At 38.9% G+C, this 22,151-nt stretch overlaps 1 protein-coding gene across 4 annotated transcripts in view; it reads right to left on the bottom strand.

The window, feature by feature from the left end:
* Positions 1 to 22,151, bottom strand: part of VAMP4 (vesicle associated membrane protein 4) — a 641,282-nt gene that overhangs the window by 80,965 nt on the left and 538,166 nt on the right. For all 4 annotated transcript variants that reach the window (XM_044085250.1, XM_044085251.1, XR_006366637.1 and 1 more), the window contains exon 5: positions 6,447 to 6,547. In XM_044085250.1, the coding sequence (XP_043941185.1) occupies positions 6,447 to 6,547 (101 nt within the window). The remainder of the gene's footprint in view (positions 1 to 6,446; positions 6,548 to 22,151) is intronic.

Genomic DNA, 22,151 nt, shown 5'->3' with positions numbered 1-22,151 from the left:
AGCACGTCACCCATGTGGAACACCCCATGAATGCACTGACCAAGGACCAGTTAACTTTCCAGTGATGGACGATGATGATGATGATGACAATGATGGAAACAATCTATGCAGATAATGTCCGGTAACAGAAAAACTCTCCTTACTGGAGCTGAAGGAAACAAAGCCATGGTCCATCCTCACTTACTCTTGGACAAGATATTAAGAGAACCATAACTGATCAATGTCCACAGTATGGAGGATGCATACCCATTTTTGGCTTCAAAAAAGTTCAGATTAGTAAAGTTGATATCTAATAGGTCAGGAACCACCCCTGAGGGCAGACATGTAGATTAATTCATGGAAAGACCTGGTCCTTGTGGAAAATTAAGGGTCTTTACACCAAAGACAATGCAGTTCAGCAATCTACCAAGGAGAAATGGTGCACACCAGAAGCGTGCATTTCATGACACACACGTCAAGTCTTAACCATCTCTGTATACTATAATCCAGAGGAAGTCAGGAGTCTGGCAATAACAAACCAATTATTTGTTGTTTGAAGGAGAGCTTCTGTCTGTGGCCACTGGTATAGATATGGCTCTTGATAGTGGGGCTAAATAACTAAAACTAAGAGGACTAATTAAGTTCAACATAAGCAAGAAAAAGTAAGAACAGCACTAAGGAAAATAAAGTCAGGGAAAGCCACTGGCTCTGATGAGGTCACAGCAGATATGACAAAGATGCTGGATGAGAGAGGGGAGATATCACTCATGAGGGTACTAATAGCAATGTAGAGAGAAAGGCGCATCCCAGATGACTGGAGAATAAGCATACTCGTGCCATTGTACAAGAACAAAGGGGACATCCACAACTGTGGACAGTACAGAGGCATCAAACTCCTATCACATTGCATGAAAGTTCTGGAGAGGGTGATTGATAAATGGATACACAGAGTAATAAAATGTAAGATGGGAGATGAGCAGTTCGGATTCAGATCAGGATGCAGCACAACTGACTTGATATTTGCAGTGAGACAGATACTTGAAAAGAAGCTAGAGATGAGGAGAGAGTCCAACTGGGCATTCTTAGACTTAGAGAAAGCATATGACAAGGTCCTAAGAAAGCTGATCTGGGCTGTACTGCTGTGGTTTGAAGTCCCAGAAACATTGGTAGAATTAGTGCAGGCTATGTATAAGGACCCAATGACTCAAACAGTGTTCGGCCTCACAGACGGGGGTTCCCAGTATGAGTGGGTGTACACCTGGGTTCATCTCTCAGCCCACTGCTATTCATACTGGTGATGGACTACATTAGCAAACAGGTCGGATGGGACAGATGAACAAAGTTGTTGTATGCAGATGATGTGGCATTACAGGCAGACTCTGAGCTGGAACTTCAGCAAAGGATAGGAGAATGGAATGCAAAACTGAAGGCACATGGGATGAAACTAAGCAAAGAGAAGACAGTGGTAATGGCAGAAAATTGGGGAACTCAGAAGAAGCTAAGAACAGAAATAGAAGGGAAGACAGTGGAGCAGGTAAACAGCTTAAGTATCTGGGAGGGATGGCTGAGGAGAAGGAGAGTCTGAACGAAGAGGTCAAAGCTAGAATCAGAGGGGCTGCAGCCAACTGGCATAGAGTGTCAAGTGTAGTCTATGGCAAGGATGCCAAAGAAGCTGAAAAGTAAGGTGTAAAAGACAGCGATGCAACCAGTACTACTGCACGGTACAGAAAACTGGGCAGTAAAGGCAGAACAGCTGAAGAAGCTGGAGGTGATGGAAATGAAATACCTGAGAAGGGTGGTAGGATGTACACTGTAGGACAGATGAAGAAATGAGGATATATTAAGAGCAGAAACCAAACTCCAATTGCAGAAAATATCAAAAAGAACAGATTACGGTGGTTTGGACATATGCAGAAAAGCAGAAGACAATCTGGTGAGGAAGATTTGGGACAGATGGGAAGAAGGTAAGAGGAAGCAAGGACGAACAGCAAAGAGGTGGATGGACTGTGTGAAAGAAGATCTGTGACAGTCAGGCATGAGTGGTGAAGAAGGCAGGAGTGTGGCACTTAATTGAGAGAGTTGGTGACAGTTAACACGATACCCCAACCCCATGTAAAAAAAAATGGGAAAAAGAGGCTCATGATGCTGATGATGATGATGAAAGCAAATGTTGAGGCAAAGATAGTGTCCCAGGTCATATTCAACCATAAGGCCTTCTTTAGCTATGTCCAAAACCTCAAAAGCAGCACACAATAATGTGCCTAAATAGTGCCATGTTCACAAACCAGATGATACAGCAAATCTTCTCCCTGACCGATTCACTTACAAATTTACCCCCTCTCATCCCCAGCCACCTCCAGGAAATGCCATCAACATAAGGGTCTATATTACCTAATTGACTGCATAGCTTGTCGACTGCCTAAACGTTGACAGCTAAGGGTCAAAAACTTTCAATTTCGAAAGGCCAGATAAGCAAATTCTTTCAACGGGAAAGAATTCACTTGGCCATGCCACACTAACAAACTTCCAAGCTGTAAAAAAGTGGAGAGCTTTGCCCCCCACACTCCCTGATGTGGGGGGCTGTGTCCCCCACACTCCCCTAACTAAATATACCAACGCCGACATTGCTCTACATTGGGGCAAGGGAAAATTCTCACTAATGGCCAAGCAAATTTTTTCCTGATGAAAGAATTTGCTTACCTGGCCGTTTGAGATTGTAAGTTTTCGACCCTTAGCTGTCGACGTTTAGGCGTTCGACAAGCTAAGCGTTCGATTAGATAATATATACCCCAACATAATACCTACAACTACATGCTCTTTCTGAGATCAAGACTACAGCTTCGATAGGCCTTAATAACATCCCAGGATGCCTCTTAAATAGCCTGAAATAGGACCCATCAGGGCCACTCGTGTCAATATTCAACCCCACATGAATAAAAGACAGCAACGGTCATCCCCCTGTACAAGGACAGATCATCAATGGATCCCAGGAAGCACAGACACAGTAGTATGGCTAGTCTCATATGCAAAGCCATAAAAAGAAATATCATAGAAATGACTAAGAATGATATGGGAAACCTTCAGACACTGGAACCAACCTAATTTGGCTTCAAATGCAGGTCATATCTACTGAACCTGTTGGACTTCTTTGAGAAGTTCCCAAAGACAATGGATGAGGGCAAAATGATACACGCTGCCTACCTTGACCGAGTGAAGGCATTTAATACAATACCCCACTCAGACATTGAAAACAAATTCAAGGAATTAGGCAAAAACCCCTGTGCAATGCACAGGATAGCCACCTGGCTCACAGACAGGTTTCAGCAAGTTAGGGTTGAAGGAATCAGCTCCAGTAAGAGGCCTGTCAGAGTCCCTCAGGGCCCTGTGCTAGGTCCACTTCTCTTAGCCATCTATTTTTCACAAGGTCAAGGGCCTCTGGCTTACCAAGTTTGCAGATGATTGTAAGCTATCAGCAATCATGGAACCCCCCCAAGAAACTAACCTCTTACAGGAACTTCTAAATACAGGCAAATGACTGGTGCCAAAGGCATGGCTTAAAACTCAATGCCAAGAAATGCATATTAGTATCTTTTGGGAAGTTGGCCACATAGGGAAACTACCTCATTGATAAAACACCCTAAAAGTAGCCAGAGTAGTAAGGGATTTATATAAACATTAACCTGGCTTTTGACCAACATGTGTCTAAGACTGTAAGAAAATCATTCTATGCCGCTCAACTTATAATTAAGGGCATAGCATATAGAGCCAGGGGAAGTCATTGTGTCACTGTACTTAGCCCTCATCTGATCCACAGGCAACAGCAGGAATGTCCACAGAAGTTCTTCACAAAAAGAACAAAGGGCCTTATTAATGATCTATGGAGATCGTCTCAAAGCCCTCTCTATATAATTTGTTTCCTAAGGCCTTCTGTGAGGCAATTTATGTCTGGCATACAAGTTATCCTTGGACCCCACTCTGATGGACCTTTTGTATATCCACAAAACAAACAGCACCAGAACTTCTAGTTCTAAGGATTTAAGGTTTACTTGCAACTTAAATAGGACACATTGGAGGGACAGGTACATATCTCAAGTAATCTCCACTGGAACACCCATCCATGTAAAGCAGAGTCGTTCCCTAACCCTACTCAAGTGAATGGGAATCAGAAATTCATCCTGGTGTGACAGCTGTGTTTTTGGTAGACTGAGGCTGAAGCTACTACTGACTGAAACAACTTTCTACCATTTTCATTTTCTTACTGTTGTGACAAGCACAGCTTAAAAGTTAGAAAATCTGCAATAAAGCAGTGTAAGAAACTTCTCTGTGTGGAAGATTTTCAATCCATACATACCTAGTTAATCAATGTATATTAATCAGATCAGATAATGGTAGTAGAAGTAGCGAACTTAAACTTGTCCCAAGTCAAAAAATAATAAAAAATACATAATTTGAAATATTATACAGAATTACTAAGTATTCAAAAGTAATCCAAGCAAGGTAGACAGTCTGTTTCCAGTTGAAAATCCAAAGTAAACAGAAAAGCAATCCAAGTAAAACAATAATAACAGAATAATAGTTTCCTCACAAGCATTCTAACTATATACATACTTTTTATCAGGCAAGGAAGTGGTTTATTGTGCTGTAAAATGCAGTGTATTGGCTGTTGTTGTTGTTGTGTCTTTCGGCTTATCCCAGTTAGGGGTCGCCACAGCGGAACTCCGATCCGCTAATGTTTGGTAGTGGATTTTTATGTGCCGAGTTACCAGCCCTGACGCACAACCTTCAACTAAGGCACTCCCATTTACGCATGCCTCCACACAGAAGATGCTCTAACTGAGAATTGAACGCGACAACGTCTTGCTGTGAGGCAACAACGCTACCTCAGCACCACTACCGCGGAAAATGCAGTGTATTGGTATACATGTTAAATACACATCCCTTCCCCCATCAGTGTGACATTCGAGCTGGTCCTGCCCTACTTAGCAGCTGTCAAATATAGCCCTTATGTACTTTAAATAAAATTAATAATGATGTGGTACCTCTTATTTAATCAGAATATTAGGTCTGTGATTTTATCCAGGACAATATACTACATGGCTGGAAATATATAAACCTTAGACCATTTGGCAATCTAAAAATATATATAAATATATATTTTGCATGCAAAAAAAACAATTGTACAGATCATATTCTATTTCCATAACCTATTGTTAACATACAGCGCTTTCGTCCTTCTAGACTTCTTCAGGTCTGTGTAATAAACTGTCTACAAAAATATTACTCTGCAAATAGCTAGTATTGTTATTACACATCATTTTGAATAAAGTGGAAGAAAGAATACGAAAAAGAAAAAAGTATGATGGTAGAAACAAAGTGTACACTTTAATTAAACATGATTTAACATGGTATATAAAAGCAACTGGAAGAAAAAAATAAAATTAATCATGTAAACAATGTGTCAATTTTCTAAGTTCCAGCACACTTTTAAGTAAACAGTAGTAGTTTAGTCCAGGCTTCCTAAAAGAGTTCAGCTTTAATTGCCACAGAGATTCATGTTTCTCTAGCATAGTCAGGATGTCTCCTTCAAGATCACCCATGTCTATGTGATCCAGTGTCTAGAACTTAAAACCTGTTTGCATTTTATGTAGAGCAAAGTGTTTGGCTAGTGCATTATTTTTACATCCATAGCTGATTTCTGCCAGAGGGCATGAAATCTTACGCTTTATTTACAGTCTTGTCCACATAAAATGTATCACATTCATTGCACAGTGCCCTGTAAATTACTTTTGTAGTGTTACAGTCACCCCCTGCACTGGTCTTAATCATTTTCTTTAAATATGGGCAATACAAACCATCACCTTGCTGTATAAATATACAAAATGTACAATAAGCTTCACATCTTTTAGTGTTTCTGTCATACAGTCTAGGTTTAAATTCAACAAAACTTCTAATGTTCCTGGCCCCTGTAAACAAAGGATGGGGCTTCATCTAAGATGTTAATCAGAAAAGGTTTCCTGTGACAATGGCCCAGTTTTCTTTAATAACATTTTTGATACTGCGATAATCCAAAGTGTATGTCAGGATGCAGCTGTTTTGCATTTATTATTCTTTGTGGAATTTCTTAGCATTCTCCGACTTGGGAGGTTGAGTGACGGTGCTTCAGTCCTTTTCAGTTCGGAAATGAGTTCAAGGATGTTTTTTAACATCTGAATTTCATAGCCTCTCACTATAAGATCATTCCAAAAGTTGTTCAAGTTTCTCAAAAATGGTTCCATCGCTGCCCATAGCACAGACACAATGCAGAATTACTTCCAAGTATGAGGCAAGTTTCAGTTCTGGTTACTAGTTTCCAAAGCATACTTACATGCACAGGCATATGCATATGTTACTAACTGATCACCCATGAAAATGTTCAGGTAATAAGCAACAATTTTTATAAACAGTCCCATAAAGTTAAGAAATCTTACCAGACTTGTCCTGCAGTTCATCCAATCGCTCACCCCTTTCTATCACTTTTGTAATGTTCTCCTGCATCACATCGATAACTTCATCCACCTGGTTTTGTACCCTTGTTTAGTGGGGAAAATAGAATGCAATGCAGAATTAGTGCAGAGTCCCAGAGTGAGACTATTCATGATGTACTGAACCTTGAACAAAATAAACACAGTTCACATAGCATGCTCTATACAGACATGCAGAACACTGAAAGCCCTACTCGGTGAATGCTAGCAATCATTATAACACCAAACACTATGCTACCAGTGTTACCTAATGCACTTCCTATATGTCCTGTAGCAAGTAATGAGTACCACTGAGTACCATGCAATGTTATTCCTATTAAAACACCCAATAATTTATCCAAAGATGGCCACCTATCATTACCTGAAACATCAGATGTAAGGCTCTTTACCACATCAGATGACTGGTGCCACACCCTCTGCAGAAGTCTGAAACCTACATACATCACTCCTGTACTTTCAGCACAGCTTTTCTTAAAGTCTTAATACCCCTGCTCATAGACACAGCACTCTGGTCTAAGAGGGAATCCCACTGTCCAACTGGACAGGTTTTATGAAAGGCACATTTGTGTTGTACTGTTCTTTGAGTGACACTACCTGGAGCAGTGAGGACTGACAAGAAATTCAGGCCAGATCATTACTGACCATTTATCAAATTGTATTTACATTTGTTTACCAAGGTGGTACACTGATTACAACAGACCATTCATCTCATTTTATTTACCTGGGTTTTACACTGATCACAACTCACCATTTATCTCATTTTATTTTACATGTGTTTACCTAGGTGGTACACTGATCACAACTGACCATTTATCTCATTTTATTTACATTTGTTTTCCTAGGTGGTACACTGACCACAACTGACCATTCATCTTATTTTTACATTTGTTTACCTAGGTGGTACACTGATCACAGCTGACCGCTTATCTCATTTTATTTACATTTGTTTACCTAGGTGGTACACTGACCACAACTGACCATTCATCTTATTTTACTTACATTTGTTTACCTAGGTGGTACACTGATGACAACTGACCATTCATCTCACTTTATTTACATGTGTTTACCTAGGTGGTACACTGATCACAACTGAACATTTATCTCATTTTATTTCACATGCATTTACCTAAGTGGTACACTGATCACAACTGACCATTTATCTCATTTTATTTACATTTGTTTTCCTTACCACAACTGACCATTCATCTTATTTTATTTACATTTGCTTACCTAGGTGGTACACTGATCACAACTGACCGCTTATCTCATTTTATTTACATTTGTTTACCTAGGTGGTACACTGACTACAACTGACCATTCATCTTATTTTATTTACATTTGTTTACCTAGGTGGCACACTGACCATATGTGACCATTTATTAGGTGGTACACTGATCACAACTGACCATTTATCTCACTTTATTTTAAATGTGTTTACCTAGGTGGTACACCGATCACAACTGACCATTCATCTCATTTTATTTACATTTGTTTACCTAGGTGGTACACTGATGACAACTGACCATTTATCTCATTGTATTTACACCTAGGTGGTACACTGATGACAACTGACCATTTATCTCATTTTATTTACATGTGTTTACCTAGGTGGTACACTGATGACAACTGACCATTTATCTCATTTTATTTTACATGCGTTTACCTAGGTGGTACACTGATCACAAAAGACCATTTATTTCATTTTATTTTACATGTGTTTACCTAGGTGGTACAATGATCACAAATGACCATTTATTTCATTTTATTTTACGTATGTTTACCTAGCTGTTACACTGATCACAACTGACCATTTATCTCATTTTATTTACGTGTGTTTACCTAGGTGGTACATTGATGACAACTGACCATTTATCTCATTTTATTTTACATGCGTTTACCTAGGTGGTACACTGATCACAAATGACCATTTATTTCATTTTATTTTACATGCGTTTACCAAGGTGGTACACTGATCACAAATGACCATTTATTTCATTTTATTTTACATATGTTAACCTAGGTAGTACACTGATCACAACTGTCCATCTCATTTTATTTACATTTGTTTACCTAAGTGGTACACTGAGCACACCTGACCATTTATCTCACTTTATTTACATGTGTTTACCTAGGTGGTACACTGACCACAACTGACCATTCATCTTATTTTACTTACGTTTGTTTACCTAGGTGGTACACTGATCACAACTGACCGCTTATCTCATTTTATGTACATTTGTTTACCTAGGTGGTACACTGACCACAACTGACCATTCATCTTATTTTATTTACATTTGTTTACCTAGGTGGTACACTGATCACAACTGAACATTTATCTCATTTTATTTCACATGCGTTGACCTAAGTGGTACACTGATCACAACTGACTATCTCATTTTATTTACATTCGTTTTTCTACGAGGTACACTGACAACAACTGACCATTCATCTTATTTTATTTACATTTGCTTTCCTTACCACAACTGACCATTCATCTTATTTTATTTACATTTGTTTACCTAGGTGGTACACTGACCACAACTGACGATTCATCAGATTTTATTTACATTTGTTTACCTAGGTGGTACACTGATCACAACTGACCATTTATCTCATTTTATTTACATTTGTTTAACTAGGTGGTACACTGATCACAACTGACCATTTATCGCACTATTTTACATGTGTTTACCTAGGTGGTACACTGATCACAACTAACCATTTATCTCATTTTATTTTACATGCGTTTACCTAGGGAGTACACTGATCACAACTGACCATTTATTTAGTTTTATTTAACGTGTGTTTACCTAGGTGGTTCACTGATGACAACTGACCATTTATCGCATTTTATTTACATTTGTTTACCTAGGTGGTACACTGATCACAACTGGCCATTGATCTCATTTTATTTACATTTGTTTACCTAGGTGGTACACGGATCACAATTGACCATTTATCTCATTTTATTTTACATTTGTTTACCTAGGTGTTACACTGATCACAACTGACGATTTAGCTCATTTTATTTTACATATGTTAACCTAGGTGGTACACTGATCACAACTGTCCATCTCATTTTATTTACATTTGTTTACCTAAGTGGTACACTGAGCACAATTGACCATTGATCTCATTTTATTTACATTTGTTTACCTAGGTGGTACACTGACCACAACTGACCATTCATCTGATTTTATTTACATTTGTTTACCTAGGTGTTACACTGATCACAACTGACGATTTATCGCATTTTATTTACATTTGTTTACCTAGGTCGTACACCGATCACAAATGACCATTTATCGCATTTTATTTACATGTGTTTACCTAGGTGGTACATTGATCACAACTGACCATTTATCTCATTTTATTTACATTTGTTTACCTAGATAGAACACTGATCACAACTGACCATTTAACTCATTTTTATTTACATTTGTTTAACTAAAGGGTACACTGATCACAACTGACCATTTATCTCATTTTATTTTACATGTGCTTACCTAGGTGGTACACAGTCACAACTGACCATTTATCTCATTTTATTTTCAATGTGTTTACCTAGGTGGTACACTGATCACAACTGACCATTTATCGCATTTTATTTACATGTGTTGACCTAGGTGGTACATTGATCAAAACTGAACATTTATCTCATTTTATTTACATGTGTTTACCTAGGTGGTACACTGATCACAACTGACCATTTATCTCATTTTATTTACATTTGTTTACCTAGGTGGTACACTGACCACAACTGACCATTTATATCATTTTATTTACATTTGTTTACCTAGGTGGTACACTGATCACAACTGACCATTTATCTCATTTTATTTACATTTGTTTACCTAGGTGGTACACTGACCACAACTGACCCATTTATCACATTTTATTTACATTTGTTTACCTAGGTGGTACACTGACCACAACTGACCATTTATATAATTTTATTTACATTTGTTTACCTAGGTGGTACACTGATCACAACTGACCATTTATCTCATTTTATTTACATTTGTTTACCTAGGTGGTACACTGACCACAACTGACCATTTATATAATTTTATTTACATTTGTTTACCTAGGTGGTACACTGACCACAACTGACCATTTATATCATTTTATTTACATTTGTTTACCTAGGTGGTACACTGATCACAACTGACCATTTATCTCATTTTATTTACATTTGTTTACCTAGGTGGTACACTGACCACAACTGACCATTTATATAATTTTATTTACATTTGTTTACCTAGGTGGTACACTGACCACAACTGACCATTTATATCATTTTATTTACATTTGTTTACCTAGGTGGTACACTGACCACAACTGACCATTTATATCATTTTATTTACATTTGTTTACCTAGGTGGTACACTGATCACAACTGACCAGTTCTCATTTTATTTACATGTGCTTACTTAGGTGGTACCCTGATCACAACTGACCATTTATCGCATTTTATTTTTTATTTTATATATATTTCTCACACATTAATTGGGTTTTAATAATATTTATTAATATTATGGTTTATATTTATGTTTATATACTATAGGGTTCTGGTTTTAACTATATTTATTCATGTATATATTTTTATGTAAGTTTAATGAGTCTTGAGCACTAAGCACTTTATTATATATAGATGGGTAATATATTATGCATTAATTCCAGTCTGATCTATAGCCCAGAGGTTATAAACATGAATTTATTGTGACAATTTAAATATCACTGGCTTGATTATTCACTTCAAGAATGAACTATATTAGTATTATTATTATTTTTTAAATTTGATATTTACATTTAGATTTTGATATATATCTTAGAATTAGTTTAGTAATGGCTAGGATGTTAGGGCAATAGATTATATTGTGTCATGATGTATTAAATAAAGCATATATATCCAATACTGTCTTAGAAGTTAGCTATGCCTTTAAAAGTTTGAGATTTTATTTATTAATTGGTAAGGCAATTATCTCAATTGGATGTAAGATGTGACTATTTAAACTGAGCTGCTTCTGTAAATAATGAAATCTGATGAAGCGTATGGTGCATACGTGAAAGCGCTCATTTCGTTTTCTTTTTCTTTTTTGTGGAATAAAGAAGGATTTTTTTAACTACAACGCTGATGGCTGTTTAATGGACTGTGTGATGTCAAGCTGCCTTTCCGTTTTGGTTCTACTTGTGTATTATATTATCATTTCTCTTGAAGAGGGTCAGCGAGGGGCTCTGCCTAACATGGACTGGGATTCTATTCCAGAGCGAGGGAAGCCTTTGGGATATGAATCTATCCCTCCAGCATGTCCTGTTTATTGTTGTGCTAAGGTTTAAATCCTTGGAGCATGTGGCTCTAATGGAATTGGTTTTCTTGAGGTGGAGCATGTCCAACAGTTCTGGGTTAGACATGGCCTTGAACGTCAGGCAGAGATCGCCTCTGTGTAGGCGGTAAGCAACTGAGTAGAGCTGGAGCTTCTTTAGTTGAGCTGCAGAGGGCATCTGTTTGAGGCCCACAATCCTCTTGGTGAGGTATTTTTGGGGTCCCTCCAGCTGTTGCAGGTGTCGGGTAAGGTACATCCCAAATGGGGCATTGTACTCAATTATGGGCCTGATGAGCGATGAGTAAAGGGGCACAATGACCTCTCGATCTAGATGTGAACCCTTTTGTGATTAGATGAGCTATATAGAAGGTTTTTCTAACCACTTTGGCAATGTGATTGTCAAAGGATAGGTTACTATCTACCTGGGTCCCCAGATCCCGAATTACTTCTTCGGTACTTAGTGGATTACCTCCTATGTGGTAGTTTGTGGGAACTTTGTTTTTCCCAAAGGGGATGACAATGCACTTTTTGGCATTGTACAACTGACCATTTATCTCATTTTATTTACATTTGTTTACCTAGGTGGTACACTGATCACAACTGACCATTCATCTCATTTTATTTAAATTTGTTTATCAAGGTGGTACACTGATCACAACTGACCATTTATCTAATTTTATTTTACATGTGTTTACCTAGGTGGTCACTGATCACAACTGACCATTCATCTCATTTTAGTTTAGATATGTTTACCTAGGTGGTACACTGATCACAACTGACCATTTATCTCATTTTATTTTACATGTGCTTACCTAGGTGGTACATCGATCACAACTGACCATTTATCTCATTTTATTTACATTTGTTTACCTAGGTGGTACACTGATCACAACTGACCATTTATCGCATTTTATTTTACATGTGTATACCCAGATGGTACACTGATCACAACTGACCATTTATCGCATTTTATTTTACATGTGTTTACCTAGGTGGTACACTGATCACAACTGGCCATTCATCTAATTTTATTTTTTATGTGTTCACCTAGGTGGTACACTGATCACAACTGACCATTTATCTCATTTTATTTACATTTGTTTACTGGGTGTCTATTATAAGATCGATGGCTGAAAACATTGAACAACTTATGGTCAACAGCATATGGTCGATGCCTTCAAATATCGAACTTATAAAAACAAAAACAAAAAAGTATTCTAATGGGCTTAAGCAAGGGGGCAAGACCCCCAGCACCCCCACACCCCAGCTACTTAAATATATCAACTCCGAGACCGCACTACATTGCAATAAACAGAAATCTCACCTTACGGAGATTTCTGTTTACATGTTCGATGTGCACTTTCGCTATTCTCGTGTTGACAATATCAGCTTCAATATTGTTGGCTTCTGATAATATAATATACACCCTTGTTTACGTAGGTGGTACACTGTTCACAACTGACGATTTATCTCATTTTATTTACATTTGTTTACCTAGGTGGTACATCTGACCATTTATCTCATTTTATTTACATCTGTTTACCCAGATGGTACGCTGATCACAACTGGCCATTTATCTCATTTTATTTACATTTGTTTACCTAGGTGGTACACTGATCACAACTGACCATTTATCTCATTTTGTTTACATGCGTTTACCTAGGTGGTACACTGATGACAACTTCTACGTTCATAGGTAGGTACTAGGCTATCTGCCCTAAGGCATTTATAAGCCTAGCCAGAATAGTTGGCTTTTGCCTCCCTTTCAGAATAGATTCCTGAGCCTCTGTCCAGCAGGGCCATAGAAGTGATCCCAGGAATAAATTTACGATTTCCTACACACTCATCAAGATTTCTCTTGAAGAGGGTCAGCGAAGGGCTCTGCCTAACATGGACTGGGATTCTATTCCAGAGTGAGGGAAGCCTTTGGGATATGAATCTATCCCTCCAGCATGTCCTGTTTATTGTTGTGCTAAGGTTTAAATCCTTGGAGCATGTGGCTTTAATGGAATTGGTTTTCTTGAGGTGGAGCATGTCCAACAGTTCTGGGTTAGACATGGCCTTGAACGTCAGGCAGAGATCGCCTCTGTGTAGGCGGTAAGCAACTGAGTAGAGCTGGAGCTTCTTTAGTTGAGCTGCAGAGGGCATCTGTTTGAGGCCCACAATCCTCTTGGTGAGGTATTTTTGGGGTCCCTCCAGCTTTTGCAGGTGTCGGGTAAGGTACATCCCAAATGGGGCATTGTACTCAATTATGGGCCTGATGAGCGATGAGTAAAGGGGCACAATGACCTCTCTTGATCTAGATGTGAACCCTTTTGTGATTAGATGAGCTATACAGAAGGTTTTTCTAACCACTTTGGCAATGTGATTGTCAAAGGATAGGTTACTATCTACCTGGGTCCCAAGATCCCGAATTACTTCTTCGGTACTTAGTGGATTACCTCCTATGTGGTAGTTTGTGGGCACTTTGTTTTTCCCAAAGGGGATGACAATGCACTTTTTCTCATTGTACAACTGACCATTTATCTCATTTTATTTACATTTGTTTACCTAGGTGGTACACTGATCACAACTGACCATTTATCGCATTTTATTTTACATGTGTATACCCAGGTGGTACACTGATCACAACTGACCATTTATCACATTTTATTTTACATGTGTATACCCAGGTGGTACACTGATCACAACTGACCATTTATCTCATTTTATTTACATTTGTTTACCTAGGTGGTACACTGATCACAACTGACCATTCATCGCATTTTATTTTACATGTGTATACCCAGGTGGTACACTGATCACAACTGACCATTTATCGCATTTTATTTTACATGTGTATACCCAGGTGGTACATTGATCACAACTGACCATTTATCTCATTTTATTTACATTTGTTTACCTAGGTGGTACACTGATCACAACTGACCATTTATTGCATTTTATTTTACATGTGTATACCCAGGTGGTACACTGATCACAACTGACCATTTATCGCATTTTATTTTACATGTGTATACCCAGGTGATACACTGATCACAACTGACCATTCATCTCATTTTATTTAAATGTGTTTATCTAGGTGGTACACTGATCACAACTGACCATTTATTTCATTTTATTTACATTTGTTTACCTAGGTGGTATATAATCACAACTGACCATTTATCGTATTGTATTTACATGTGTTTACTGGGTGTCTAAGATCGATGTCTGAAAACATCGAAGAACTTTGGTCGACCGTATATGGTCGATGTCTTCAAACATCGAACTTATAAAAACAACAAAAAAAAAAAAAAGTATCCTAATGGACTTTAGCAAGGGGGCAAGACCCCCTGCACCCTCACACTGCCTCTACTTAAATATATCAACTCCGAGACCGCACTACATTGCACTAAACAAAAATCTCACCTTCGATATGGTCGGCTTTCGATAATATAATATACACCCTTGTTTACTTAGGTGGTACACTGTTTACAACTGACCATTTATTTCATTTTATTTACATTTGTTTACCTAGGTGGTACACTGACCACAACTGACCATTTATATCATTTTATTTACATTTGTTTACCTAGGTGGTACACTGACCACAACTGACCATTTATATTTTATTTACATTTGTTTACCTAGGTGGTACACTGATCACAACTGACCAGTCATCTCATTTTATTTAAATGTGTTTATCTAGGTGGTACACTGATCACAACTGACCATTTATCACATTTTATTTACATTTGTTTACCTAGGTGGTACACTGACCACAACTGACCATTTATATCATTTTATTTACATTTGTTTACCTAGGTGGTACACTGATCACAACTGAAAAGTCATCTCAATTTATTTAAATGTGTTTATCTAGGTGGTACACTGATCACAACTGACCATTTATCACATTTTATTTACATTTGTTTACCTAGGTGGTACACTGACCACAACTGACCATTTATATTATTTTATTTACATTTGTTTACCTAGGTGGTACCCTGACCACAACTGACCATTTATATCATTTTATTTACATTTGTTTACCTAGGTGGTACACTGACCACAACTGACCATTTATATCATTTTATTTACATTTGTTTACCTAGGTGGTACACTGATTACAACTGACCAGTCATCTCATTTTATTTAAATGTGTTTATCTAGGTGGTACACTGATCACAACTGACCATTTATCACATTTTATTTACATTTGTTTACCTAGGTGGTACACTGATCACAACTGACCAGTCATCTCATTTTATTTAAATGTGTTTATCTAGGTGGTACACTGATCACAACTGACCATTTATCTCATTTTATTTACATGTGTTTACCTAGGTGGTACACTGATCACAACTGACCATTTATCACATTTTATTTACATGTGCTTACCTAGGTGGTACACTGATCACAACTGACCATTTATCTCATTTTATTTACATGTGTTTACCTAGGTGATACACTGATCACAACTGACCATTTATCTCATTTTATTTACATGTGTTTACCTAGGTGGTACACTGATCACAACTGACCAGTCATCTCATTTTATTTACATGTGCTTACCTAGGTGGTACACTGATCACAAATGACCATTTACCTCATTTCATTTTAAATGTGTTCACCTAGATAGTACACTGATCCAAACTGACCATTTATCTCATTTTATTTTAGATATGTTTACCTTGGTGGTACACTGATCACAACTGACCATTTAAATAATTTTATTTTACATTTGTTTACCTTGGTGGCACACCGATCACAACTGACCATTTATCGCATTTTATTTACATTTGTTTACCTAGGTGGTACACTGATCACAAGTGACCATTTATCTCATTTTATTTTACGTGTGTTTACCCAGGTGGTACACTGATCACAACTGACCATTTAAATAATTTTATTTTACATTTGTTTACCTTGGTGGCACACCAATCACAACTGATCATTTATCGCATTTTGTTTACTTGTGTTTACCTAGGTGGTACACTGATCACAACTGACCAATTATTTCATTTTATTTACATTTGTTTACCTAGGTGGTACACTGATCACAACTGACCATTTATAGGTTCATAGGCAGGTACTAGGTTATCGGCCCAAGGGTCTATGTAAGCCCAGCTAACAAGGTTCCCTGGCTTACATCACCCAGGAAAGTTATTTTCCTCTGTCACTGTCGAGCAGAGACACAGAAGTAATCCCCGGGGTGTATTTCCTATTTCCCATCCACTCATCAAGATTTTTCTTGAAGAGTGCTAATGAGGAACTTTGCTTGACATAGATGGGTAGCCTGTTCTAGAGTATGGGAAGTCGATGGGTCAGGAATCTATCCCAGAATTTATCTCATTTTATTTTAAATGGGTTTACCTAGGTGGTACACTGATCACAACTGACCATTTATCTCATTTTATTTACATTTGCTTACCAAGGTGGTACACTGAACACAACTGCCCATTCATCTCATTTTATTTACATTTGTTTACCTAGGTGGTACACTGACCACAACTGACCATTTATCTCATTTTATTTACATTTGCTTACCAAGGTGGTACACTGACCACAACTGGCCATTCATCTCATTTTATTTACATTTGTTTACTAAGGTGGTACACTGACCACAACTGACCGTTTATCTCATTTTATTTACATTTGTTTACCTAGGTGGTACACCGATCACAACTGACCATTCATCTCATTTTATTTACATGTGTTTACCTAGGTGGTACACTGATCACAACTGACCATTTATCTCATTTTATTTTACAAGTGTTTACCTAGGTGGTACACTGATCACAACTGACAATTCATCTCATTTTATTTAAATTTGTTTACCAAGGTGGTACACTGAGCACAACTGACCATTTATCTCATTTTATTTAAATGTGTTTATCTAGGTGGTACACTGATCACAACTGACCATTTATCTCATTGTATTTACATTTGTTTACCTAGGTGGTACACTGATCACAACTGACCATTTATCTCATTTTATTTACATGTGTTTACTGGGTGTCTATTATAAGATCGATGGCTGAAACCACTGAACAACTTATGGTCGACAGCATATGGTCAATTTCTTCAAACATCGAACTTATAAAAACAACAAAAAAAAAAAAAAAGAAAAAAGTATTCTAATGGGCTTAAGCAAGGGGGCAAGACCCCCTGCACCCCCACACTCCCGCTACTTAAATATATCAACTCCGAGAACGCACTATATTGCAATAAACAGAAATTTCACCTTACGGAGATTTCTGTTTACATGTTCGATGTGCGCTTTCGCTATTCTCATGTTGACAACATCAGCTTCGATATTGTTGGCTTTTGATAATATAATATACACCCTTGTTTACTTAGGAGGTACACTGTTCACAACTGACCAGTCATCTCATTTTATTTACATTTGTTTACCTAGGTGGTACACTGATCACAACTGACCAGTCATCTCATTTTATTTAAATGTGTTTATCTAGGTGGTACACTGATCACAACTGACCATTTATCTCATTTTATTTACATTTGTTTACCTAGGTGGTACACTGATCACAACTGACCATTTATCACATTTTATTTTACATGTGTTTACCTAGGTGTTACACTGACCACAACTGACCATTTATCTCATTTTATTTACATTTGTTTACCTAGGTGGTACATTGATCACAACTGACCATTTGCAAGTACTGCTCAGGTGAAAAAGAAGAAAGTACAGTTTTGTACCTACCATAAATGTAGATGTCCTATAGGTATGCATCTGCAGTCATAACATATGGGTTGTCCTGCCTCAGGCAGCCCCTCAGTCGGCCGGATTCCAAAGTCTGGGTCTGGCCTCGGCTGATGTCGCACTTCACCCGACGTCATAGCTCCTGGGGTATAAAGGCATCAGCCGACGCCATTTTCCTCAGTGTTTCTTGCCCCAAATGCCAGGTGCCCTCTAGGAAGGCTAAATTTGGATAAATGTAGAAAATTCCAAACAATAGAAAGCAAAATATATATACATATATACATACAAACAAATACACCATAATAGATTCCCCCAGCTAGCTAAGAGAGGGGTAAGTACCCTAGGAATACCACAGAGGGGAAGGAGAGTGGGTAATCCTGACTGCAGATGCATACCTATCGGACATCTACATTTATGGTAGGTACAAAACTGTACTATGTCCTTCAAGGATGCATCTGCAGTCATAACATATGGGTAGAATACCATAGCTAAACTGGGGAAGGAGGCACTAAGATAATGATGGTGTAAAGATCCCTTGTAAAACAGTAGTGGCAAAACCTGCTCGGGATCTGGAGTATAAAGGAAGATTATAATGCTTGGCAAATGTATGCACGGAGCTCCAAGTAGCAGCTTCTAAAATGTCTCTGGTAGCCACTCCTCGTAGGAAAGCTGTAGTGGTGGCTGTAGCTCTTGTGGAGTGAGGCCTGATATTTTCAGGAGTTATCTTTCCATGAAATGAATAGCAGAATCGAATGCAATTTCCTCTCCATTTTGAGATAGTCTGTTTTGAAATTGCTTTTCCTTGCACTCCTGTTGCATATGCTACCAAAAGCTGGTCAGTTTTTCTGTTGGCCTTAGTTCTGTCCAGATAGAAGCGCAGTTGTCTGTGTACATCCAAGGTGTGTAGTAGTTTTTCCCCCCTGTTCTGTGGGTTGGGGAAGAATGTAGGTAAATGAATAGCTTGGTTCAAGGATACCCTGGAAACCACCTTTGGCCTAAAAGTAGGATTGGTTCTCAGAGACACTCTATCCTGGTGGAAGATAAGGAAAGGTTGCACTGCCATTAATGCCTGTAACTCAGATACCCTTCTTGCTGAAGTGATTGCTAGCAGGAAGGCAGTTTTCCAAGATAAGAACTGCAAGTCTGCTGTTGCTGCTGGTTCAAAAGGGGCAAGTGTTAATTTTTCTAGCACAAAATTGATATCCCATGCAGGCAGAGGTGGTTTCCTTGGAGGCTTTACATTTTTGATCCCTCTCAAAAATTGTCTGAGGAGAGGATGGGAGAAGACAGGAGGATTCATGTTGTACTCTGCTGAAATTGCTGATGCATGAATCTTAATGGAAGAATAGGACAGGCCATTGTGGAACAGTTCTGCTAAGTATTCCAGGATGTGTGCTAGGTTTGCCAGTGTGACATTTTCTCCCTTTTCTGCACTCCAAATGAGGAATCTTTTCCATTTGGCTGAATATGTCTTCCTTGTGGAGGGTCTGCGAGCCTCCAGGATAATGTCCTTAACCCTCTGAGATAAATCAGGTTGGTTTTGTTTTATGCAATTTTCCAAGCAGTTAGCTGCAGCATTTTTAAGTTTGGATGCAGGGTCTTGTAGTTGTTCTGTGTTAGAAGTAAAGGACATAGAGGTAGAGGCCATGAGTGCGTCCGAGACATGCTTCTCAGTAGCGGGTACCAATGTTGCCTTGGCCAGTCTGGAGCTATCAGAATTACCTTTGGCTGTTCCTCTCTGATCTTCAGTAGAACTTTGTACATCAAAGGGAGAGGTGGGAAGGCATATACTGTCAGGGCCTTCCAGCTGAAAGAAAGGGAGTCCACCCTCCAGGCAAGTGGGTGGTATACACTTGAGCAGAATTTCTTCAGTTGGTGGTTGAGTGGGGAGGCGAACAGGTCTATCTCTGGCATTCCCCAATTCTTTATTATGGTTTTGAAGATATCTGGATGCAGCATCCATTTGTGAGTATCCGTGGTAGTTCTGCTTAAGCTGTCTGCTAGTGAATTCTCTTTCCCTGGTACAAATCTGGCCTGCAGTTGGATGTTGAGATTCAGGGCCAAGTTCCAGAGGTCCATTGCCATCCGGCATAGAGGGTATGAATGTGTGCCTCCCTGTTTGTTGATGTACCACATGACTGTTTTATTGTCCGTCCGTATCAGCAGGTGTCCTTGCTGGAGGAATGGTCTGAATGCCTCGATTGCATGCTTCACTGCCAGCATCTCCTTTAGATTTATGTGTAGATTCAGCTGGTCTTGGGACCATAGGCCTTGGATGCACTTGTCTTCCATGTGTGCCCCCCAGCCTAGGTCTGAGGCGTCTGTGGTGATGGTCTGCCTTGGATGTGGTTTGTGGAAAGGCAATCCTCTGTTTATTTGACAGGCCTGAGCCCACCACAGGAATTCTTTTTTCAGGCATGGAATGATTGGTATCAGAGCTTCTAGACTGTGTTTGTGTTGAGACCATACATTCCTTAGGTACCATTGTAGCTTTCTCATATGCAGCCTGGCATGCGGGATCAAGATTATGCAGGATGCCATGTAACCCAGGGCCTGCAGGACTTTCCTTGCAGTAAGCTGAGTTTGTCTTGTTAATGCCATGAAATAGAGTGGTAGTTGTTTTTGTTTTTCCTCTGTGAGAAAAGCCATCTGAGTTATTGTGTCCAGTTCTGCACCCAAAAATGTTATCCTTTGGGGATGGCACTAGTCTTGACTTTTGTAAGTTGACTGTGTATCCCAAGGCTTGCAGCAGTTGTATGACATTGGCCAAATCCTTTATTAATTTTGTCTTGTTGTCTGCTTGTATTAGGCAGTCGTCCAGGTATGGGTAGATTTGAATTCCCTGAAGTCTGCAATGAGCAATTACTGATGCCAGGCATTTCGTGAATACTCTGGGCGCAGTAGATAAGCCAAAGGGCAATGCTGAGAATTGACAATGCTCTGATCCTGCAAGAAATCTGAGGTGTCTTCTGCAATCTGGTCGTATAGGGACATGCAGGAATGCCTCCTTGAGATCTAGAGTCACCAGCCAAGACTCCTTGCCCAACATGGGAAGAAGTTGCTGTAGGGTCAGCATTTTGAATTTTGGAACAATGAGATATGTGTTCAGTGCGGACAAATCGAGAATAGGCCTCCATTGATTTTCTTTTCTTGGTACAAGGAATAGTCTGGAGTAAAATCCTTGGCCTTGTTCCATAGATGGTACCTTTTCTATTGCTCTCATCCTTAGTAAGCTGATGATTTGTTTTAGAGCCTCTGATTTCTGGCTTGGTGGAAGGTTTGGCATTCCTCTCTTTTTTGGTAGAGTGTGGAAGTGAAACCTGTAGCCCTTGTCTATGATTTGTAAAGTCCATTTGTCTCCTGTAATGTAATGCCAGTTTTTTGAAAATAAAGCTAGCTTTCCGCCCAAGGGTGCTTCCAGTTGTTCCCTGGTAGGCGGAATCAGAGCCAAGTCATTGTGTCTGTTCTGTGGAAGTGGTTGCAGTCGCAGCTGTGGTGGCACTTCTCTGGTTGGCAGGTTGCCACTGACGACCCCTGTAGGCACCCCTTGATTGACCTCTGTCTCTTGGGTGTCTATTTCTGCCTCTCTGTGCTCTGGAGGTGTCTGGAAAG

The sequence above is a fragment of the Protopterus annectens genome, chromosome 10.part0 (assembly GCF_019279795.1).
Source record: "Protopterus annectens isolate FY-2018-M chromosome 10.part0, PAN1.0, whole genome shotgun sequence".
Classification (NCBI taxonomy): domain Eukaryota; kingdom Metazoa; phylum Chordata; order Ceratodontiformes; family Protopteridae; genus Protopterus; species Protopterus annectens.
The sequence above is the reverse complement of the archived record's forward strand: the minus strand, read 5'-3'. Positions and strand labels throughout refer to the sequence as shown.